General features: G+C 37.5%; 1 protein-coding gene across 2 annotated transcripts in view; it reads right to left on the minus strand.

Moving 5' to 3' along the window:
• Nucleotides 1-6,982: 6,982 nt before the first annotated feature.
• Nucleotides 6,983-22,142, minus strand: part of PDGFC (platelet derived growth factor C) — a 254,189-nt gene continuing 239,029 nt past the window's right edge. For both annotated transcript variants that reach the window (XM_047798325.1, XM_047798326.1), the window contains 3 exons: nt 21,792-21,999; nt 16,895-17,112; nt 6,983-8,603 (listed from right to left, as the gene is read on the minus strand). In XM_047798325.1, the coding sequence (XP_047654281.1) occupies nt 8,487-8,603; nt 16,895-17,112; nt 21,792-21,999 (543 nt within the window). In that variant the 3' untranslated portion in view covers nt 6,983-8,486. The remainder of the gene's footprint in view (nt 8,604-16,894; nt 17,113-21,791; nt 22,000-22,142) is intronic.

A 22,142-nucleotide genomic window follows, 5' to 3' on the forward strand; every position in this document is an offset into this window, starting at 1 on the left:
ACATTACACATTTGTATTAAATGTATCAGTGTTTTGTATTAGTTAAATGTTTATGGAAACATAAAATAAATAATAAACAACAGTGAAGATGGTTACTGAAGAGGTGGGCTACATTGTCCCAGAACTTATTTCCTCTCTCCTCTTAATAGCAAAACAATAGATACTGACTGAAAGAGAAGTGAGTGCTTAGCAAATGATTCTGTGCTTTTAGTGTTTTCAATAACATATTTTCACAACTTCAGCAGGATTGTTTAGAAAGGTTACTCGTATGTTGAAACCTTTTCCAAAATACAACTTTTTTGGTTCCATTTCAGTTTTGTGTCCATAAGTTTCAAGTGAAGATATATATAAACATTTCACTAAAAATAGCACATGTGATATGACTATATTTTCAACAGAATAGTACCTATTTGTCACCATTGGCCAATAATACTATGCAATAAGCACCCTCAAGACCCCAGCAGCTTAAAAAAGAATCATTCACTTCTCAGCCAAATGTGTGGGAATATCTGGATTTAGCAGGCAGGACTTGGCCACAGGCAGGGATTGGGTTCAGATCTGCAGCAGAAATCTTTTGGGACCATGTTCTTCTCATGATGATGGCCACAAAGAGAAGAGACACATCAGCCAGCACATAGCACCTGTCACAGGCACTTTCATCCTGTTGGTTAGAGCAAGACATGGCAAAGACCAAATTCAAATGGGAAGCTATGCCCCAACTACTGTTAAGCTATGGCAAAGCTGTAGACATCAACCACTGCAACCAGAGTCAGAACTGAGTCATCATACCATCCATTCATTCATCTATACTCTGACTTACAGAGAATGGAGAGGAATGGTGTTGGCCATGCTGATAGAATTTTATATTTCTTATAAACTTTATTACTTGTTTTCTTTTTTTGAGGGGGAAGGGCTTGATTTCTTAAATACCACAGTATATAATTTTACACATTTTACTGTACTTATAGTGTAAAAAAAATGACTTCATTGAGATATAATTCAAATACCAAAAAAATTCACCGTTTTGAGGTGGGTTTTAGTATATTCAAACAACTCTCAAAATTGTGTAATTTCAGAATATTTCCATCACTCCAAATAGAACATTTGTACTCATTAATAGTCATGGCCCATTTATTCCCTTCCACAAGCCACTGGCAAAACACTAGCCCACTTTCTTTCTCTACAGATGTGTCAATCCTGAACATTCATATAAGCGGAATTACAATTTTATGGCCTTTTCTGAATGGTTTCTTCTACTTAGCACAGTTTTTTCAAGGTTCATCCATGCTGTAGCATGTATTGGTACTTCATTGCTTTTTATTGCCAAATAATATGGATAGGCCACATCTTTTTGTTTATTAGTTGATGGAACTTTGGGTATTTTCTATTTTTTGACTATTATGAAAAATGTTGACACTTTCATGTGCAGGACTTTCTTTCTTTCTTTTTTTTTTTTTTTTGAATATATACCTAAGTGGACTTACTGATTCATAATGTTAACTATGGGTTTAAAGTTTTGAAGAACTGCATAACTGTTTTCCAAAGTGATCACAAAATTTCACAATCTAACCAGGAATGTATAGGGTTCGAATTTCTCCACATCCTCACCAACACCTACTGCTATCTTTTTGATTCTAGTCATTCCAGTGGGTATAATGCAGTTATCTTGTATTTTAATTTGCATTCCCCTAATGACTGATACAATTGGCTATATTTTATGTACTTATTTGCCACTCATGTATCTTTTTTTAGAAAAATGTGAATTCGAGCCCTTTGCTCATTTTTCAACTGAATTATCTTTTTATTGTTGAGATCTAAGTATTCTTCATTTATTCTAAATATAAGACCCTGATCAAATATATACATTGCAAACATTTTCTCACATTACGTGGTTTATCTTTTCATTTTTTTAACAGTGTCCTTTGAAGCACCAAAGTTTTCATTTTTAATATTGTTGAGTTTATCTTTTTTTTTTTTTAAGGGCCATACCATGGCATATGGAAGTTCCCAGGCTAGGGGTCGAATTGGAGCTACAGCTGCCAGCCTATGCCACAGCCACAGCCACACGGGATCTGAGGCATGTCTGCGGATTACACCACAACTCAGAGCAATGCCAGATCCCAAGCCCACTGAGTGAAGGCAGGGATTGAGCCCAGAACACTAATCGGATTAGTTTCCACTGTGCCACAACGGAACTCCTATTTTTTCTTTTGTCACATGCTCTTTGGCGTCTTATCTGAAACATGATCACCTAATCTAAGGTCATCAGAATTTTCTCCTATATGTCTTTCTAAGAATTTCATACTTTTATCTCTTACATTTAGATCTTTCATTCATTTTGAGTTAACTTCCATATATGGTATGAGGTAAGAGTCCAAATTTTCCCTTTGCACGTGGATATCCAGCTGTCCTAACATCATTTGTTGAAAATACACTTTCACCATTGAATTGTCTTGGCACCCTTGTCAAAATCAATTGACAAGGGTTTATTTCTGGACTTTCAATTCCCTGCATGTCTAAACGTATTAGCCTTATCACACTATTTCTATATAACTTTGTACTAAGTTTCAAAATTGGAAAGTGTAAGCCCTCCAACTTTGCAGGTCTTTTCCAAGACTTTTAGCTATTTTGGGTCCCTTGCATTTCCATATGAATTTTAAGGTCAGCATTCCTTTTCTGTTTAAATTAAGCTAGCTGGGATTGCATATATTATTTTTAAATAATAAAGTTATTAATCTTAAAGGCTATACTTCCTACAAAATAAAGTCACTTTCTTAAATTTTGTATAGATTTATAATGAATAAAATTTATTCTAATGGTTTAGCAGGTATTAAAGTAACTGGATTTGGTGTAGGGGACTGGGCAGAATCATTTTGAAGCAGATGACAAAAGGATATAATTAACATTTTAATACAAGAGAGGAAAATTATTGAAATTAACATTTTAATACGAGAGGAAAATTATTGAAATTAACATTTTAATACAAGAGAGGAAAATTATTGAAACAGATAAATGCGAGAACATTCCACAGAGAGTGCTAGCATAGCAATATTTGGGAATATGCGTGTTTTCAGACTATGAGTATTCACTTGAACTCTATTAGGTCTGATGAGGGCAAATGACTCAAAAGACTTAAATGATGAGACGACTATGAATCATCCATTACTGATAGGTCTATATGTTCTCATTTTTTAAAGACTAAGTTCTGACTCAAATATTTAATTATATCATAAAGTAAGTATCCATACTATGAATGCATTTAATAATATAATGTATAAAGAAATTAATAAACCTCCTTTACTTTGAAAAGAAGTGGTATCTGAGAGAGGGTTGATAGGACAAACATTAACTGGAAACCAAACACAAGAGTTTCAAAGCATTGTTAGAGAGGAAAATAATTATATCACTTTATATCACAAGAGATAGACATTCTTGCAGCATGCTCTAGTCGTGTTGGCTGGTGCTCCAACATCACCTGTAGACTGGACTGATTAGAACTGAAAAGTACCTACTAACGCCTTCATTTTCCAGATTAGGTAGCTGAAATTCAGAAATACTTAGGGACACCAGGGTGCCTGATGTGCTATTTAAAAAGAAATTGTTTGTTAGAATGAGGAGTCCAATGAGAAATCGAAATGAGAGGAGGTAATGATGACAGAATATGACCATATCTACCACTAAAATATTCCTGGGAGCATAGGAGAGATGGTGGCTAAGGCTGCTGGTGGGAACTAAGGAAGAAAAATCTGAGTGAAGAGTGGCGTTGGAACTGAGAGTTGAAACAACATTACTGAGATAGGTTAAGGGTAGGAACAGCTCCAGAGGGGACACAGCTGTGCCAGCAGAGATTCAGGGAAATAAGGTGTTTTCAGGAAGCAACATATACCAGAGTGTATGTTGGGCTTGGTGATGCAAAACCAGCAGAAACAACGCGCTTAAGAAGGATTTTGAGTGTCATGGGCAAAGAATTAAAATTTAATGTTGCAGAGTTCCATTGTAAAATTTCTACTGAAGTGACATAATTCAATATTTGAAGGACCCTTCAGTTGGTGGTGAGGAGGATGGATTGGGGGAGGGGGGTACAGGAGGAGTGGGATGTAGGACGAGAGGCAGGAAGGCTGGAAAAGAGAGGCTCCACATATTGGAACGGGGCTAGAGGGTCTGAGGAGGGGGAGGAGAGGGAGAGAGGAGCCCAAGAGAGGTCATGAAGACAGATTAGGTGGGACTTCACAAATTACACATGAATCAGGAAGGAAAAGCAGGACATAAAGCCAGTGATTATGAGATTTTCAATTTTTCCACTCCTTCTGTAATAGAGAAGAACAAATTTGACTCTGTATTAGATCTGTTCCTTTAACTTCTCTTTAACCCTTTTCCTCTGTCACTTGTGTTTAGTCATCCAGGCTCAGCACCTTTCGCAAAAGGATGCTGATGGTAGCTTGAAATATACAGGATAGCCTATTCTCAAGGCCATGACCTTTAAGAGTACTGCATGTTTAGATAAAAAGTTTTAGAATAGAGAATAACATCTGTTTTATTGGAGGTTTAAGGGAACAGAGAGACCTGACCCACTTCAACAGCTACAAGAACAAATGATCTCTGCATGGAGAAGTTTGCAACAACCAACCACACTCCCACTCCCCACCCCTCCCTTCTTTCTTTTATAAAAGCAGCCTGAATTTTGAATGAGATGAGATGCTTCTTTGAGACACTAGTCTGCTCTCTTTTTGGGTTGCTGGCTTTCCAAATAAAGTCGTTCCTTGCTCCAACAGCTTATCCCCTGCTTTGTTGGCCTGTTGTGTGGTGAGCAGAATGAGCTTGGACTGGGTAACATTTCCTACGAATGTAAAGAACAGTGACATTTATGATTTTAAATCCATTTATAATACATAATCAAAATATCAAAATATTTTTGGAGATAAGGATTATTATAGAAAATGTTTATTTTCTGCTTTTCCTCAAACCCAATCACACCCACAGGAAACATGCCTCTGCAATAAGACAGAACAAATCTGACTCCATAGTGGATCTTTTTTTACTTTAACCTATGTACTCTATTGCTACAAGTTAATGTTGTTGCCCATAGCCTGAAATACACAAGACTGTCATTCTCAAGGCTTATAACTCTTCAAGGGTATAACACTTTTCCAATTATTTAGAGAGAAAAAAATTTCAGAACAGAATAAGAACGTTTGTCTTTCTGTAGAATTACAGGAACATTGTAACCTGACATATGTAGACAGGTGCAAGAACAAAAGATTCTAAAACCAAGAAGTTTGCAACAACCAACCATGCCCCTCCCTCACCTTGAATTTAAAAAAGCTTTGCTGAGGTAGTTCCCATCCTGGCTCAGCAGTAAGGAGTGTGACTAGTATGCAGGAAGACCCAGGTTCAACTCGTGGCCTCATTCAGTGCATTAAGGACCCGGCGTTGCCATAAGCCATGGTGTAGGTGCAGAAGAGGCTCAGATCTAGGGTTGCTGTGGCTGTGGTGTAGGCCAGCAGCTGCAGCTCTGACTTGACCCTCAGCCTGGGAACTTCCATGTGCCACACATGTGGTCCTAAAAAGACAAAAACAAAAAGCAAAAAACAAAACAACAACAAAAAAATCCGCTTTGCTGAAAAGTCTTCCAGGAGTTTAGTTGTTTTTTTCACCAGCCACTGTTTCCTTGCATGGACCCTTTCTCTGCTCCAAACCTTGAAGTTGTGGTTTGTTTGGCTTCACTGTCCGTCAGGAACATGAACTTGTGTTCCATAACACCGGGAATGGCTGAGGGCCTCAAGCCAGGGTGCTCTCCCCCAGTGCAGATTCCTATTACTCTGTCATTTGCACCCCATCAAAGTGCATATGAGGAAGAGGACTGAAATGAGATGTAGAAAGAAAAAAATTCGGACATGAAAGACTGCCTTGTGCCGATAAAGTCTTGCTCCTTTATTTTAATATAAATCACAAGGCAGAAGAGTCCATCTCAGGGACAAAGGCACACATCACAGATATCACAGAGTTTGTGGTCAATACAGTCACAACTTCTGGAATTCTGAGACATTATGGTCTTATTAGCCATTGATTTTTTTGGTAAAATGCAAGTTGGATCTATGATTGGGAAAGTACAACGAAGCTGGACCTCACACCCCTCCCAAGCACTGGCAGGTACTTGTGCATGAGGCTACCTTTGTAGAACTCGTTTCTTTTGGCTTTCAACATTTTATAAGGAAACAAAACATAAATATTTAAAAAAATAAAAGGAAAAGAAGGTGCTCCATTCAATGGTTAGAAATGCTGAACAGGTCATTGACATTAGATTTCACAGCATCTTGACTATACTAATGAGAATTGTCAATTGCCCAGAGGGTGATGTTGCATAGTTTTCCAGGGGAGCAGTTGGGCTGTATCTAGGGTGCCCCCACAGGGATGGGTCAAAACTATGGAAATAAGTCAGTAAGATAGAGCACATATTTTCACTTTGTCTTTCATGTGATTGGCTGCAGAGTAGGACTGCCAGGTGCAAAAGTGCTTCTTGCCTAGATAAGTCTTGGACCTAGATGACTCCTAGGCAAGTTCAAAGGCAAAGATCAGATACTGAAGACATCAGCCTGCAGAGAGATCTACATCTGAACCTGAGGACCATGCCTGGAGTGTGCTGTGTAAAATATGTGGATCCACATGCCAGATGGATCTGCACTCACCCCTCTAGTATCAGGCACTGGAAATGAATACATGATGGGAAATTTACAGGCCCACCCCACCCCTGCCGCGTTTCATACTACCATACAGGCTATCAGCAAGCAATTCATTAATTACACACAACTTCATGTCATTTGCAATTTAATTTACCTGCAATCAGTATCAAGATGCCTGAGAAAAGGAAAACTCCTGCTCAAAAGCACTGGAGTCCAGAGGCTGGAAAGCCTCAATGGAAATGCTCTTTTCTGCTGGTCTTTTGCATTAATATCAGCTTTCCATAATAAAAATCACAGTAACATAAAACATAGTCACTTTTATTTTCTTGTAGTCTGAGACAAATCTTGGACACACACACTTAGTTTCTCCCCGAAATAGCTGCATTCTTTTATTTGGTGATTCAATACATTTTAATTCAAATAGTCACCACATAACCTAGGCACGATATTAAGCATTTTACAAGCAAAGTATTTGACTGATTTTCCTTACCATTGCCAAAGAGTACAATAAGTGAATTGGTTAAAGGATATACTTCTGTACATAAAAATATCCATGTATTTATACAAGTGTATGGAACAGAGTTTAAAGATAATCTAACCAGAACATCACAATAAATAGGATGTGTTCCTACAGGACGGAAAAGCACCCTTTGTCAGGAAGCTGTCAAGTCTCTTTTTTTCAAGGTGCTTTATGTTCTTCTGAGCTAGGCTCACATTTCCCAAGATAGGGTTAAGGGTTAGTAATGCCTGGATCTGGATGCCTAATCCTATATGCTGCTTCCTACTGGTGTCTCCAATAGTAGGAGTGGAAAACGTAATTTATTTTCAAAGAGTCTTTGCAACTCACCAAATTCTATCCATTTCCCACTGCAATATTTTCAAAATCAGATTAATCTAAGCTCTAGCACCATACAAGAATGAAATACATGTATTTTTGTCAGAGTAACAATATTTTATATCATCTTTGTTCCTCTGGCTATAACAATTCTGTTTAGAAAAATTTACCAAGCTAAAAATAGTTGATCTAGGCTGTCATAAAAAAAGAATATTAAATACCTTTGGTAAAAATAGATATATTTAACAAGATTAGAAAAGCAGTTATAATGTCAAAAGGAGAATATAAAAATGTACACATTAAACAAATAAACCAACCTATAGATTAAGTGAAGATAAGGCCACTCTTCTCAGGTGTGTCTCTTCCAAACCACGAATGTAGTTTTCTTCTCCTAAATGGTAGCCATTTGAATAAGAAATACGGAAAATCCAGTCTTTCCTATCAGCCTGACCCAAGTTTAATTTATGACAACATAGTTCCTTTTTAAAACCCATGCTGGTAGAATACAGAACACTCTGGCTTATGTATGCAAATAGAAGAAAAATCCCAGATTTCTGTGATTTTTTAGGCCCAGAGCACAGAGCTTTAGAGTTAAACAAGGCAACAGAACCAGGCACTCACGGGCAGTGTTTCCTGTGCTGACATGAACCTAGGCCACCTCCAGACAACTGAGACACAAACAAAGCCCAGTGAGCATGTGGGGACTCTGTAACTAGCTAGTAATCTACCAGGTTCATTCCTTTCCTCAGCGGAAGGCCTCTTCTCCTGTCATGTGGGCTTCCTCTCCAAAGAGCTGTTGCCAAACCCCTAATTCTTCTGCGTGGTGTCTCCTCTTTCAGAACACGCTGTAAATCCTGAAGATGAAAGGGCCCTGGAGCAAACAGCCGAGATGGAGGATGGAGATAAGGCGGGAGCTGGGCGGCAGAGTCAGCCCTGAGCCCGCCTTGCCAGGTAGGGGGCTGCACGAGGCGTTATCCTCCCGGGTTGCCTCTGCACACGCAGTCACACTCCTCGTGGTGCTCCAGGGCCACGTCCGTGAGGGACTTGTGCAGCCCCCGGACACCTGTCTTGGGTCTCAACTGAAGGACCTGAAAGGGAACAGTGTAAAACGACTTTAAAATCAACCCACGTTTGACAAATGAACCGCTCTAGGAAAGACTCACAGGTGTAGAGAAGGGTCTCCTGATTGCCAGAGGAGAGGGGAGGGGAGGGGAGGGGAGTGGAGGCGGGGAAGGATGGACTGAGAGTTTGGGATTAGCACTGCAAACTGTTACACGGAGGATGGATAAACAATAAGGACCTACTGTAAAGCACAGAGAACTCTATTCAGTATCCTATGATGAATCATAATGGAAAAGAATATGAAAAAGAATGTCTATATGTATAACTGAATCATTTGGCTGTAGGGCAGAAATTAATACAACATTGTAAATCAACTCTAATTTAAAAAGGAAATATGAAAAAGAATATATATGCATAACTGAATCACTTTGCTCTATAGTAGAAATTAACACAGCATTGCAAATTGACTATACTTCAATTAAAAACTTAAAAAAAAAAAAATCAACCCGTGCCTATAACATCTGATTTCTTGGACAAGGATCATTTCAGAACAAATCTCGGGCCCAGTAGTGACTTAAACATTTAAATTTTTTTCCTAGTGAAGACATTATAAACTTATTTCCCCACCCCTCCAAGAAATCACAAATGATCATCATTTCATGAAAGGAAGGGCTTTTTAATACCTATAATTTAGAAGGAGGGGGCTCAGTATCAAGGACAATCCTTAAACTGAAAGACCCACAATGCCCTCTTGATGCATCCAACCATCTTAGAGATCATTTCACCTGGCTTTGGTGTTTTGGAACCACTGCTGCACAATTTGTTTTTCTCTGTGTTGGTTTCTTTCACTCACTCAATTTATTCACATATCTAACAAATGTTTATCCTTGAAGTAAAGCATGCAAGTACTATGAGGCTGTGAAAAGAAACAGGATTCCTCTGCAGCTGAGTCTGCTCAATTACGCCACTCATTAATTTGCTTGGCTACACTTCAAGTCCTCTATAAACTTGATGAGATGGATTAGATGTACTTCATAGACATCAGCCCCCGTCACAGCTAACTTTCTGCAGCTGTATACTACTGTGCCATATACAGTTTGGCAAGAATAACAAGAATGCCTCCATTAAATGAAGTTATTTGCAGTTTGGATGGTGAGATTTTTCACCAAAACAGGAAAATAGAGACAGATACTAAATATATCCTTTTAACATAGTGACAGAGACATAGCTATGTATTCTGTGAGAGATTACCTTATAACATTCGATAAGGGCTACCTATTCAATGTGTATTATGTTTTTGGTCTTGTTAACAGAAATGATAAAACTTTAGAAATCATGTGTGTTTGCATTATGAACAGAGCCCAGAATAATGTGAAATTGTCTAGTTTCTCTGCTCTCTGGGTCTGACACGGATGACTTCATAGAGCAACTTCTAAAAGATACCATCCCTGGAAATACTCATTAATCCAAAAAGGCATTAAGTCAGGTTTTATTACTGTTCTACTTGAAGACTAAAAAAAGAAAAACAGAGAATGGGTCCCTCTTTTGGTGTATGTGGTCATATCAAAGGTTAATTAGCTAACATTTTTTGAATGCTTACTGGGTGCCAGGCACTATACTAATGTTTTTACATACTTTAACTCACAAGAATTCTATGAAGTAGTTTACAGTGATTACCCTTGTTTTACACATGACTGAACAGAAGCTTAGCGAGAGTGAGTGACAGAGCCAGTATCTGTACTTCTGCCAAAGAAGAATGATTAAAGTCAGAGTGATATATGCTAATTTCATAGAGACTCAGAATATTTCTAGTCCTATACTCTATTGAGTAACTTTCTTCCTAAGGAGATAAACTACAAAATCTTGTTAGAATTATGAGAGATAGTAAATGTTTAAAATAGATCATTTGGAGATCCCATTGTAGCTCAGTGGGTTAAGAACACAACTAGTCTCCATGAGGATGCAGTCTGATCCCTGGTCTTGCTCATCAGGTTAAAAGACCTGGCATTGCCATGAGCTGCAGTGTAGGTCACAGATGTGGTTCAGACCTGGTGTTGCTGTGGCTGTGGTGTAGGTCAGCAGCTGCAACTCCAATTCGACCCCTAGCCTGGGAACTCCATATCCCGTAGGTGCAGCCCTAAAAAGATAAAAATAAGTAAATAAGTAAATAAATAAGACTGTTTATCAAATACATTTCACAATTCTAGAATAAAAATTACTGGGACTATTATTTCAGTGTGAAACTTAACCGAATGAATATTGAATATAGTTTATATGTCTGTACTGATTTACTCTTTTTGTCCAACATGAAGTGGCATCAGAACAAACTACTATTAAGATACTGGCACCATACCTTATTATCATACTCTTGTTCTAAATGGCTTCTGGAAGGAGGTTGGGTGGATAGATACATTGTAATATTGGCATTGACAATGTCTTTAGTTTCTGTGTCCACTTCTATATACATTTTCCCAGTTGGTAGGGGGAAAAAATGACTATGGTAGCTAAGGGTTAAAGAGGCCACCGTATACAGTCCTGACAGTTTGTTACGCCTGCCTACAACCCTACAATCCTTTCTTCCTCTCAAAGTGCTTATGCAAGATGCATCCACCAAATAAAGTTGCCCTCTCTCCTGCTTAGTTTTCACTGACTGTTGCCTATGGATATTTACAAAGAGTAGAAGAATCTCACAATGTTCCAGTGATGTTAAGGTCTACTACATGGTGGTGGTGGGGGGTCATGATTAGTGTTTCCTTTCCCAATTTCCTTTGAAAGTGTGGACTTTGGAAGACAAAGATAGACTTGGAAAATGACTATAAGGTCCCAGATAATGTTAGAGAAGATAATTTAATTTTTACAACGTAGTTTATGATACAGACAAGAAACAAAGTAGAAGAACATCTCAGAAAAATGTTAAAGAAGAGGTTCAAACTAAAATAAGGAGTCGTGGGATTTCCCATTGTGGCTCTGTGGGTTAAGAACCTGACTAGTATCTATGAGGATGTGGGTTCGATCTCTGGCCTTGCTCAGTGGGTTAAGGATCTGGTGTTGCCACAAGCTGTGGTGTAGGTGATAGATACGGCTCGGACCCCACATTGCTGTGGCCGTGGCTGTGGCTGGCGGCTGTAGCTTCGATTTGACCCCTAACCTGGGAACTTCCATATACTGTGAGTATGGCCCTAAAAAGCAAAAAAAAAAAAAAAAAAAAAAATCAATTAAAAAAAAAAGTAAAATTAGGAGTCCATGAAAAAATAATCCAGAGAAAAGCTAAAGTCAGACACTGTGTGGAAGAGACCAGATCAGGCACAGAAAGTCCCATTAAGGAACAGAGAGATGAAGGTGTATGTTGCCCCAAGTGTCAACAATGTGCCGTTAAGATTCCAGGGGGTTCAGAATTAGGGGAGATAGGACTCATTGCTAGAATAAGGCAACTGAATGGTATACTTATTTCTCCCAAAGAAACAGATCTATACAAGAAAAGACTACATGATTTGGAAAATTGAAGTTTAATGCATGAGGATATAAAAAAGATGAAACTCACTGGGCTGATTACAAGTGGGAAAAAAAAAGGAGTAAATATGTTTCTTCTTCTTTTTTTGCCACACCTCAAGGCATGCAGAAGTTCCTGACTCAGGGACTGAACCCATGCCACAGCAGAGACCCAACATGTAGCAGTGACGAAGCTGGATCCTTAACTTGCTGAGCCACAAGGCAAATCTCCAAATATGTTTCTCTTGTCAGAGTCTCCTACAGATCTTTTTGCCATAAAGCAAATACCTCTTTATGACCTTTGGGCAAAATTCATTAAATCTTTATTGACCAATTACCATAATCAAAGAATGAACTTAGGAAGGAGTGGAAATAAAGCTGAGGTGAGCCAAAAGCTAGAATATACTGAGGGCTTGAAATGTGTCCCATTTTGTCGTAAGTGTTTTTGTAAGCATTAGCTCCTGGAATCCTTGAGGGTGGAAAGCTCACTTTACAGATGAAGAAACTGAGGCACAGGGGATTGAGTAATTTGCTCCAAGTCACAAGCTGACAAATGTAAGATTCAAATCCTGGATGCCTGGCCTTGGAGATTCCACATTAATGGGATCTTCACTCTTGGTTCTCAATTTGGAAGAAACAAATATAAAAAAATGATGATTATGAAATCATAAAAGTTCTCTATTAGTGATATCTTTAAAACCCTACACATGGGAAAATTAAAAAAAAATTATAAAAAAAAAAATAAAACCCTACACATGCAGAGAGGAGAACTAGTTAAACTGAGATTGGCAGGAAACTAAAAAGCATCTCCAGGAAGAGGTAATATCTAAATTTATACACATGGAAAGCTCCTATTTTTCTTTTCTGAAAGCTCCTATTTGGGAGAAAGGGAAATAAAGGGATTTTTTCTTTTGGTTACAACAGCTTCTAATAAAGAGTATCTAATGATTGATATAAAATTTGTAATAATCAATATATCATTATGCTGTATTATATCAGAACATTATAACAGTAATATCCTATTATATTTTATGAGACTTGTAAGTTTTTAAACTTATTTTTGATGCTACAATAGTTGAACAAAACCCAATGAAAATGCTAAGGGAATCAAAAAGAGGGAACAATACAGTTATATTTGTAGTGACACAATGAATATGTAATAGGAAAGAACAAATTTGACTCCATATTGGATCTATTTCTTTTAGTTTAACCTTTGTATTCTGTTGCTATGGACATAAGAATGTTGCCTATAGTCTGAAATATACAGGATTTCAGTCTCTAGGCTCTGCCCTTTAAGAGTCTAACACCTTTCCATTCATATAGATATAAAAAGTTGAAGAACAGAGAATAACATTTGTCTTATTGGAGGTTTATGGGAACATCATGACCTGACCTACCTGGACAGCTGTAAGAACAAAGGATTCTTACACCCAAGAAGTCTGCACCAACCAACCTCACCCCTCCTTCACCTTGCCTTTAAAAATGCTTAGTTGAAACCCTTTGAGGAGTTCCAGGTTTTCCGGGCACGAACACCAGTCTCCTTGTATGGCCCTGCAATAAACCTTTCTCCATTCCAAGCTCCGGCATTTTGTATGTAGGAAAGTTGGTATAACAGTGGTAAATGAAAGGGACAAAATGAAAACATCTGAGTTCTGTCTCTGCTTCTGCTTTCTCCATGAAGTTGGAATAATCTTTAAACTGAAAACTGCAACAATCAACCTCAGAATGAATTGAAGCCCAAGATGGGCCTCACTTTAAGTGAATTAAGTCTCTAGATCCCTATTAAGGGTATTCAATGACAATGATTTTATTATTTATTTATTTATTTATTTATGCTATCTTAGGGCTGCACCAGCAGCATATGGAAGGTGCCAGCCTATGCTACAACCACAGCAACACAGGATCCGAGCCGTGTCTGGGACCTGCACCACAGCTCACTGCAACACCAAATCCCCAACCCACAGAGTGAGGTCAAGGACCAAACCTGCATTCTCATGGATGCTAATGGAATTCATTTCCACTGCACCACAACAGGAACACCTGACTATGGTTTTAGAACTATTTTAAGTAATGTTTTAAATAAATTTCATTGATTTAGGTAGGAGTAGCACTAGACTCAGAATTTACTTCCAAAATATAAGACTGAGAAAAATTTAAGCCTCAGAAATCATGAATTACACCAAACAAATAATCCTTTTTCACAGGGTAATTTGATAATTCATGGAAAGTATCAGAAAAATTTATAATTCTCACAAAACATTAAAAATTAAGACATGATTGCTGCTGGAGATATCTGTAAGAAATGTGGGGTAGGTAACTATGTAATTATATATCTGCACACACACATCAGAGATATTTGTGGAAACTTGCACTACATAGTCATACATTTAAATATCCATAGTTGTCAGTGTATACATAGATGATCAATCCCACCCAAAGGCTGGGGATGATGAATTAATGTCTGTCTGGAAGAAGGCCAGTGAGTGGTACAAGCAATGACCGTGGCCTTTCCCTGCATAAGACTTTTATCTGAGACTTTAAAACAGATGCTGCATGCTCTGTGGCTACTTTCTGGATAACCCTAAAAACTGATGTTACTTGAAAAGAAATTTACAAGTATAGGAGGAAGGAAGATATGTTCGATTTGAGGACCAATTCAGATGACTAAAAGTATGATATGGACCGAGCATCTGATAAGCTTGTTTAGAAAAGCTACTAGGGCTGAAACACTCTGGGTTTCACAGTTCTTAGCAAGTTGGGTCATAAACCCAAGACTTCTTAGCTAAATCAGGTCCCCAAATACATTTTGCTTAGTGAGTACCTGCTGTAGAAAGTTCAAAATTGAATGACTTTAGGTGGAAAAAGATCACTCCAGTTTCATTCTACTCTCATCATATCCTTTTATATTATGCCAATCAACTCTTAATATGTACCTACCCTTTAAGGAATTTCAATTTTACTGTGTTTTAAAACTACCATATTAAGGCTATATTCTTGACTAGACTCCCAGTTCATGGAGTAGCAATAAAGCCATCTTCTGGGCAGAGCCTGGCCTCAGGGAAGAGCTGGGCTGGAGCTCCAGCAAGCTTGTGACTACCTACTTCCTGAAATAAGAGTGCAGGGTGTTCCCAGGACAAGGATCTTTAGAAGCATGTGCTGTAGAAATGAAAGGAGAACTGGAGTGATGGCAGTAAATAGTCCTATTTTTAATCACACACTGACAGTTTGGGATGTTATCTACTAAAAACTGTCATCTAATGGCTTTCACAGAATAACACCCCTATGAGAGATCTAAGACATGATCACAGTTGAAACTTATTTTATGAAGGTTGAATGTCTTGTGGATGGTTACGACAAGTTAATGGTGGATCTAGAATGGGAACAGGAGCATCTGTTCTGGAATCCAGTGCTTTTTTTCCACTTAATCAACTGCCGACACAATGTTGGGTAAAGTCCAGGCAACCACATGACATGAGGGTGGTTTAGGACACTGCATGTTTAGATGACACAACCCAACAGATGAGGGCTCAATGATATCTTCATGTACAGGAAAAATCATTTTATTTATTATGTAGAAATTTATTTTGTGTTATTCTTTTATTTATTATGTAGAAATTTATTTTGTGTTATTCTTTTATTTGGTAGAAAAAAAACTAAGAAAGCCATATTGAAATGAAGTCAGAAGGCAGATTTTGGCTCAGTTTTGGAAAAACTAAAGTTTTTTAAAAAAAGTTTTGTAAAAATTGAAGTTGACTCCTTAAGAAGGGATTGCTTCCTGAGGTATGAAAGCTGCATGCCATGCTGCTGCTGGAGAGAGGCCAGGCTATCACTGGGGATAATGAAAATCTGAATTGATAGAACATTGTAAATCAACTATAATAAAAAATTTAGGAGTTCCAGTCTTGGCTCATGAATCTGACTAGGAACCATGAGGTTGCAGGTTCGATCCCTGGCCTTGCTCAGTGGGTTAAGGATCCAGCGTTGCCATGAGCTGTGGTGTAGGTCGCAGATGCTGCTCGGATCCCGCATTGCTGTGGCTGTGGTGTAGGCTGGTGGCTACAGCTCCGATTAGACCCCTAGCCTGGGAACGTCCGTATGCCTCAGGTGCGGCCCTAGAAAAGGCAGAAAGACAAAAAAAAAATAAATAAATACATAAATAGATAAAAATAAAAAACAAAAACAATACCAAAATGTGTACATTCTAAGGTTCCCAGTCCTTAAAAAAAAATGGTAATTGCTAACATTTACTATTATATTTTCCTTAATTCCATAAACTAGAGATAGAAGGGTAAAGAATCCATAAAAGGTTTAACGTACTACTAGGGACAGCATGAATAAAAGGAAGATATAAATGAAGAATAACAGGAAGTGTAATTATGAATACATCTCTTGGGATTTGTGTGCCTGTACTGCCCCAAATGGAAAAAAGACCTCTTTTCTCCAAAATAGACCATTATTTACCTCCAAGTTTGTCCTTAAAATATTTTCTGTTCATATTCTGAAAAAATGAAACACTTAGCCCATTTTATGCCCCCCATGGAAGATCATATTTCTTTTTTGTACAAGAGAGAAAAACTCCCCTAAGCACCCATGATATGCTATCAGAAAACAAGCTTTCTAAATCCCTGATGTCTGGGTTTCTGAGTTCAAAGTCCTAATAAAAAAATAAGTAAAAACATGAACTATGTTGTAAACCTTGATTTTGTTTTGTTTTCACAAAGACTACATTTCCTTTCCAAACAAAAATCTATTTCTGGTACAGTGTTTCATAATTTTTTTTTTTTTTAGGCACAATACCACCAAAAGAACCAGGAAAGGACATACATACCTCGTGATATTTCTTGGTCACTTTGCTGGGGACACACTGACACTCATTGCAGGTGTGCATGCAGCAGGCACAGTTCCCGCCACAACGCTTGACGAGGAGGCAGCCCGGCCAGAAGATGGTGTCTGTTCTCTTCAGCTCTTCCCTGATAGACACTGAAAAGTTCCTAGGGGTGCAGCTGTATAGCCTCACTTCTTCTTTGAGAAGGTTCAGATCCACCACTGTGTGGAACCCAAGGAAGCAGAGAAAGAGAGGTGTTCATGCTCTTAGCCTGTGTATTTCATTACATTTTTTTTTTCATAAAGAAGTCTAGCTATTTCAAGAACTATCACCCAACAACATTCTCTACTATTTTAATGCAGCTTTAGGGTGATGCAGCTTGCAAGTTGGACTTTCTGTGTTACAGTACACAGAGCTTCCTTGTGACTTAGCGACCAATGAAGTGATAGCATCATGCAGGGTTAAGAATAGAGCCGACAAAATAGTTGAGAGCTATAAATAGGAAACTTTAATAGAGCATAAGGGGGGCTACACATTTTAACCTTTGAATAAAAGTAAACAAGGGGAGCACTGGAGGGAAGAACAGAAAATAAAATGAATGCTTTGATGAAAAAACAAATGCAATTTTTGTAAGAATTACAATCTCATGCAATTAATGAAGAACAACTTACAGAAACTTGTAAGCAGAACTTTCTATGATCTTTCTGGCAATAAGAATCATAGAATGTGAACAGGAAATGAAAAAAATTAAATTTTGAAAACAGCTGAATGGAGCAGGAGTGAAAAAAATGATACTTTTAAAGGAGCAGAAGTTGCTGGAAAGCCCTGCTTCTGGTAAACTGAGTAATTTATGGACTTTGAAATTGTTTAACTAGACTCCTTCAGAGCTCGTCTCCTTCTAAAGAATGGAAGAAATGTCTAATTTATAACCACTGCCTCTATTCTTTGAGCAAGTTGGTTAGCTATATTGTGCTTTATTCTTTAAAAGAATACCTACTTGTGAAGACCAAACAAAATATCCTTTCAGCAGATTGTTGCAGTAAATTCTCAAAGAACCATTGTTTTTAGCTACAAAACATCACTGCCTCAGTTAAATTCTATCAAAATTACATGTCATGTTTATGATAAACTTATACATAACATATAAAGTAGCTGCTATTAGGATAAGCATCTCTAATGTAATTTTAATTTCTGCCTTGTAGCTTTATTTTTTACCCTAGAAATATTCAAATAAAAGCAATTGCAATAAAATTGAAGCTTGGAGTAATATATAATTCATTGGAGTTTTTTCCTTCAAAAATAAAGCTTTACTAAAATTTAGGAACATTATCTAAAATATACTTAATCTAATCTGGTTAAATACATTTTCACTAATATTACCAACATTATAAGTACTATTTTCTGGCTAAAGATCGCTTCAGGTAATAATAATCACTATGTAAACCAGTTTTTAAAACTAAGAGCTAATCTTTTTTTTAATACTTTTAAAATGACAAGATAATTAAAAATCAAGTGTCTGTTTTCTTAGCTATGTTTTTAACCTGTACATGTAATCAAGTTTGTTTCTAAAGTGTCAAAAGAAGCCAATGTAAGTAATTTCAAGAAATATATTATAGATTATGCATATGCAACTGTAAATTGTAAGCACATGTAAAATATATGGTTGACAAAACCTAGCTCAAGTATAGGGAAACACCAAGAAAATGCTAACCCAGTACGTTCATTTCAACGTCTTATTAAGCTAAAAGTTATTTTTTCTACTCGGCAGAAAATCACTGTTTCATCATTTGAGTATCTAATGATTTCCTTTTCATCTGAAAAATGATCTTGTGAAAGTAAAGCTTTTAAATATTTAAGAGGAAGTGAATTCATTCTTTCAAGTGCCATTAAAGACCATTTTATCTCTAACAAAATTAATGAGATAATTAGGTTTAATGATGTCATGAATTTTACCTGATTTCACTTTGCTAAACTAAAAATCTATGTCCATACTGCTCTTTCATTGTCAAAGCTACATATGGGCTCATTTGAATCTTTTCTCTGCAAGTTAATATCTACTAAGCAAGGGGAGAGAAAACCTCAAACAGGCGCGCGCGCGCGCGCACACACACACACACACACACACACACAAACACACACACACACACACACACACACACAAGCCAGTGGCCAAAATTTTTAATGCTTATTTAAGATTTATACTTCTTTAGAATGTGAATGAAGCTCTTTGCTTTCAAAGGATATTCCTCGGCCTCAAAGGGTTTCAACATACTATTTCATGCAACTAGAAAATGAGACTGTGTATGTTCGTTTTAAAATGTTTACTTAACCACAATAAAAGGTTAGATGGATTTCCCAAGTGGAGCAAGTTAGGGTACCTGCTACAATGTGAAAATTTAAACAAACTTTCAACTTAGCTTCCACTCATCTATCACCTCTGACACAAAAGTCAAAAGCCCTTTTTAAGTACTAGTCAAGCCTGACTTAGAAAATGTGGTATTCCTTTTTTTTTTTCCCTGTAGTAGTAAGGTATGAATGAAACCCCTGAACCAAAGGAATAAAAGGAAAAGAAAGAAACAGAAAGTCATGAATTCAGTCCACTCTGGCCTAAAAATACAAATAAACCAATTTAGCATATCTTATTTGGAATTCATGCTTCCTATATCCAGGATTTCAAACTCATCTAAGCTTCATTAAAATAATTCAGGAGACTACAATTGATGTCAAAAAATTTTTAGATATTTGTAAGAACATCTAGGTTAAGGGGGGGGTGAAAGGTCATGTACTAACACACTTTTTTATAACTTAACTATAATATGTAAGTTTCCTTCAGCAAAATATTTGTAAAGTAAAACTTAGCCTTCAGATGCTTTATTTCCTTTTCATAACTACTTCCTAAGATAATAATATATGGTTCAGTATGTCTTTCTAAAGAATGAATATTTGGAGCCTGTCATCAATGAGCACTGTTATTTCTAATGCACAGTTTCTTGTTCAGATTCATAAATAAGGCAAGTTTTACTAAGAAGGATAATACTGATTGAAAAAAATTATGATCACATTTTATTTGGCCAGTATTCATTCTTTTAAGATATTCAGCCCAAGGGTATTTTATTACTGCAATGCAATCTGAGGGTGGTCTTTCTAAGATGAATGTGGTAACTCTGCGATATGTTTATTCTCTGGAAAATCTATTTCGATGTCTAATTAGAAGCTTTTAAGCGTTTCTCTCCTCCTTCTTTGTACAAAGACTCTTGGGAGGGGAGATGGTTTTGTCTATACAGATGTTATCCCACACCTGCATTTCAGTTTATGTAAAGTTCCAAAAATATACACTGCTTTCCTCACACTTACTGTATGCTTAAAAAGTTAATAGTTTTGGCAAACCACAAAGGGCTTCAACTTGGAAAGTGTTAAATGAATATTTGAAAGATCTGGTGCGGTGCTGGATCTTTTAAATACACGTTAGCCGCTAGCCAGATCTTCACTGAGCAACCACGTGGAGAGGTACAGGCACAAAGACAGGGCTAGAGGGGAGATTTTCAGGCTTGAATCCAGAGATCAGCTGTCAGAAAACTAGATCTGAGTTTAGAATCCAGGTTGACGCCTTCTGCTTCTTACAGATCCCCATGATAATCCACCTCAAACTTGCTAACAAAGGCTCTATTCACTGGCATTTCAGCTAGCCTCACATTTTCCTGTTCCTAACTGGGAGGGAAGGGAAGTGTTGTTGGTAAGTTATTCATCAAGATCAAATCTTATAAATATGTAACAGCTTTCAGCATCTGGACAAGATTCGGCTGCCTCTGGGCTTGAACAGTGATTGCAAATATCGCTGAGAGGAAACCAGGGCTGTTGGCACAGCACAATACCCTGGTTGGGCAAGTCTGAACAAGACCTGCTGAGATGAAAAGCTCCGGATGCAGGAAAGGGCAGGAATCGGGTTTCTTCCTGACAAGATTTGGAAGAACAGGTCTGATGCAATCTGTCCCCCAGGAGTTGCTCAAATTAACTAAACATTGTTCTTTCCATAGACATTCCTCAGACTGTTTTTTTAAAGGGACCCTGGGTAGATGTCCATGTTTGTGACAGACTGGAACAGATTTTGGGAGCACACTATAATCACCCAGTTACACTTTCACCTGTGTCTGATGGTGATGCTTTCCAAGTTTAGTATTATCAGGAAAACTTGCTAACCTTAGAGCCAATGCAGTTAACATTGATTCCAATGTCTTGACCACATGGAATTAAGTCTAATTATCAACACTTTTCGCTCATATACTCATATGGTCAAAAATGATCATTTCAGAAGCATCATGTTTTTATGTGGAAAAAAAAATCACTATGAGTATCTTTTGGCTACTGTTTTCTTATAATGAATCTTGCCGTGTAAACTACTAGTTCCCTTTTCTGGTGAGCTACTGTTATTTTGCATATTATTTAGAAAAGCTTCTAGGCTTAGGAAATGGATACTGATATAATCCTGACTCATTGGGGTCATGGTGGACATAGGTTTCAATAGCGCTTTCCCCTTTTCAAGTTCAGTAGCTACAATAATCTATCTCGAATCTCTAAATCAATGTACCCCCCAAATTAAGTTTGAATAAGCAATGACTCCTGCAAAATGTAACAGAGGACTTCATCAAAATGATATTTTTGAATTCAAGGAATAATAGGAATTTTTCAGGAAAAGGATCTTTTAATCTTTGAAACTCGCTGTTATAAGTGCCTTCTTTTATGTTTTCTTACTGTACATATGCGCAAATATTATGTAAAGAGATGATTTCAGTTTATGAGGGAAGAATTTCACACTCTTCTCATTAGAAGGTCTAGCAGAAGAACCTGAAACATCAGCTGCTGAGAAAATTAAATGAGGCTCTAATCTGAAGAGAGAGCTTACCTCTGGATTTTCTTCCAAAAACAAAAGCCTTGCCGAGAAGTTGCCAGGTTGGCCTGTATAGATCTTCTAAGTCCAGCTGCCATCTGTCTGGTTCAAGGTACCGAATCAGATCTTCCAAGGTACTAAAGGCAGTGACAGCATTGTTAAGCAGGTCCAGGGGCAGAGCTGCAGCGGGTAGCAGTGAGGGACTCACAGTTTCTGTGAATTGCTGAAAGTAAAATGAATCTGGTGTCAACTGTTTTTAAAATGACAATGGATCCCTCTGGACTCACCCGTGAAGTTAGGTAGGTAGACAAAGGCTGAAAACACCGGGAAGTGAAATCGTATTCAACCCCAGTTCACAGTAATGAC

This window comes from Phacochoerus africanus, chromosome 10, assembly GCF_016906955.1.
Source record: "Phacochoerus africanus isolate WHEZ1 chromosome 10, ROS_Pafr_v1, whole genome shotgun sequence".
Taxonomy (NCBI): Eukaryota; Metazoa; Chordata; class Mammalia; order Artiodactyla; family Suidae; genus Phacochoerus; species Phacochoerus africanus.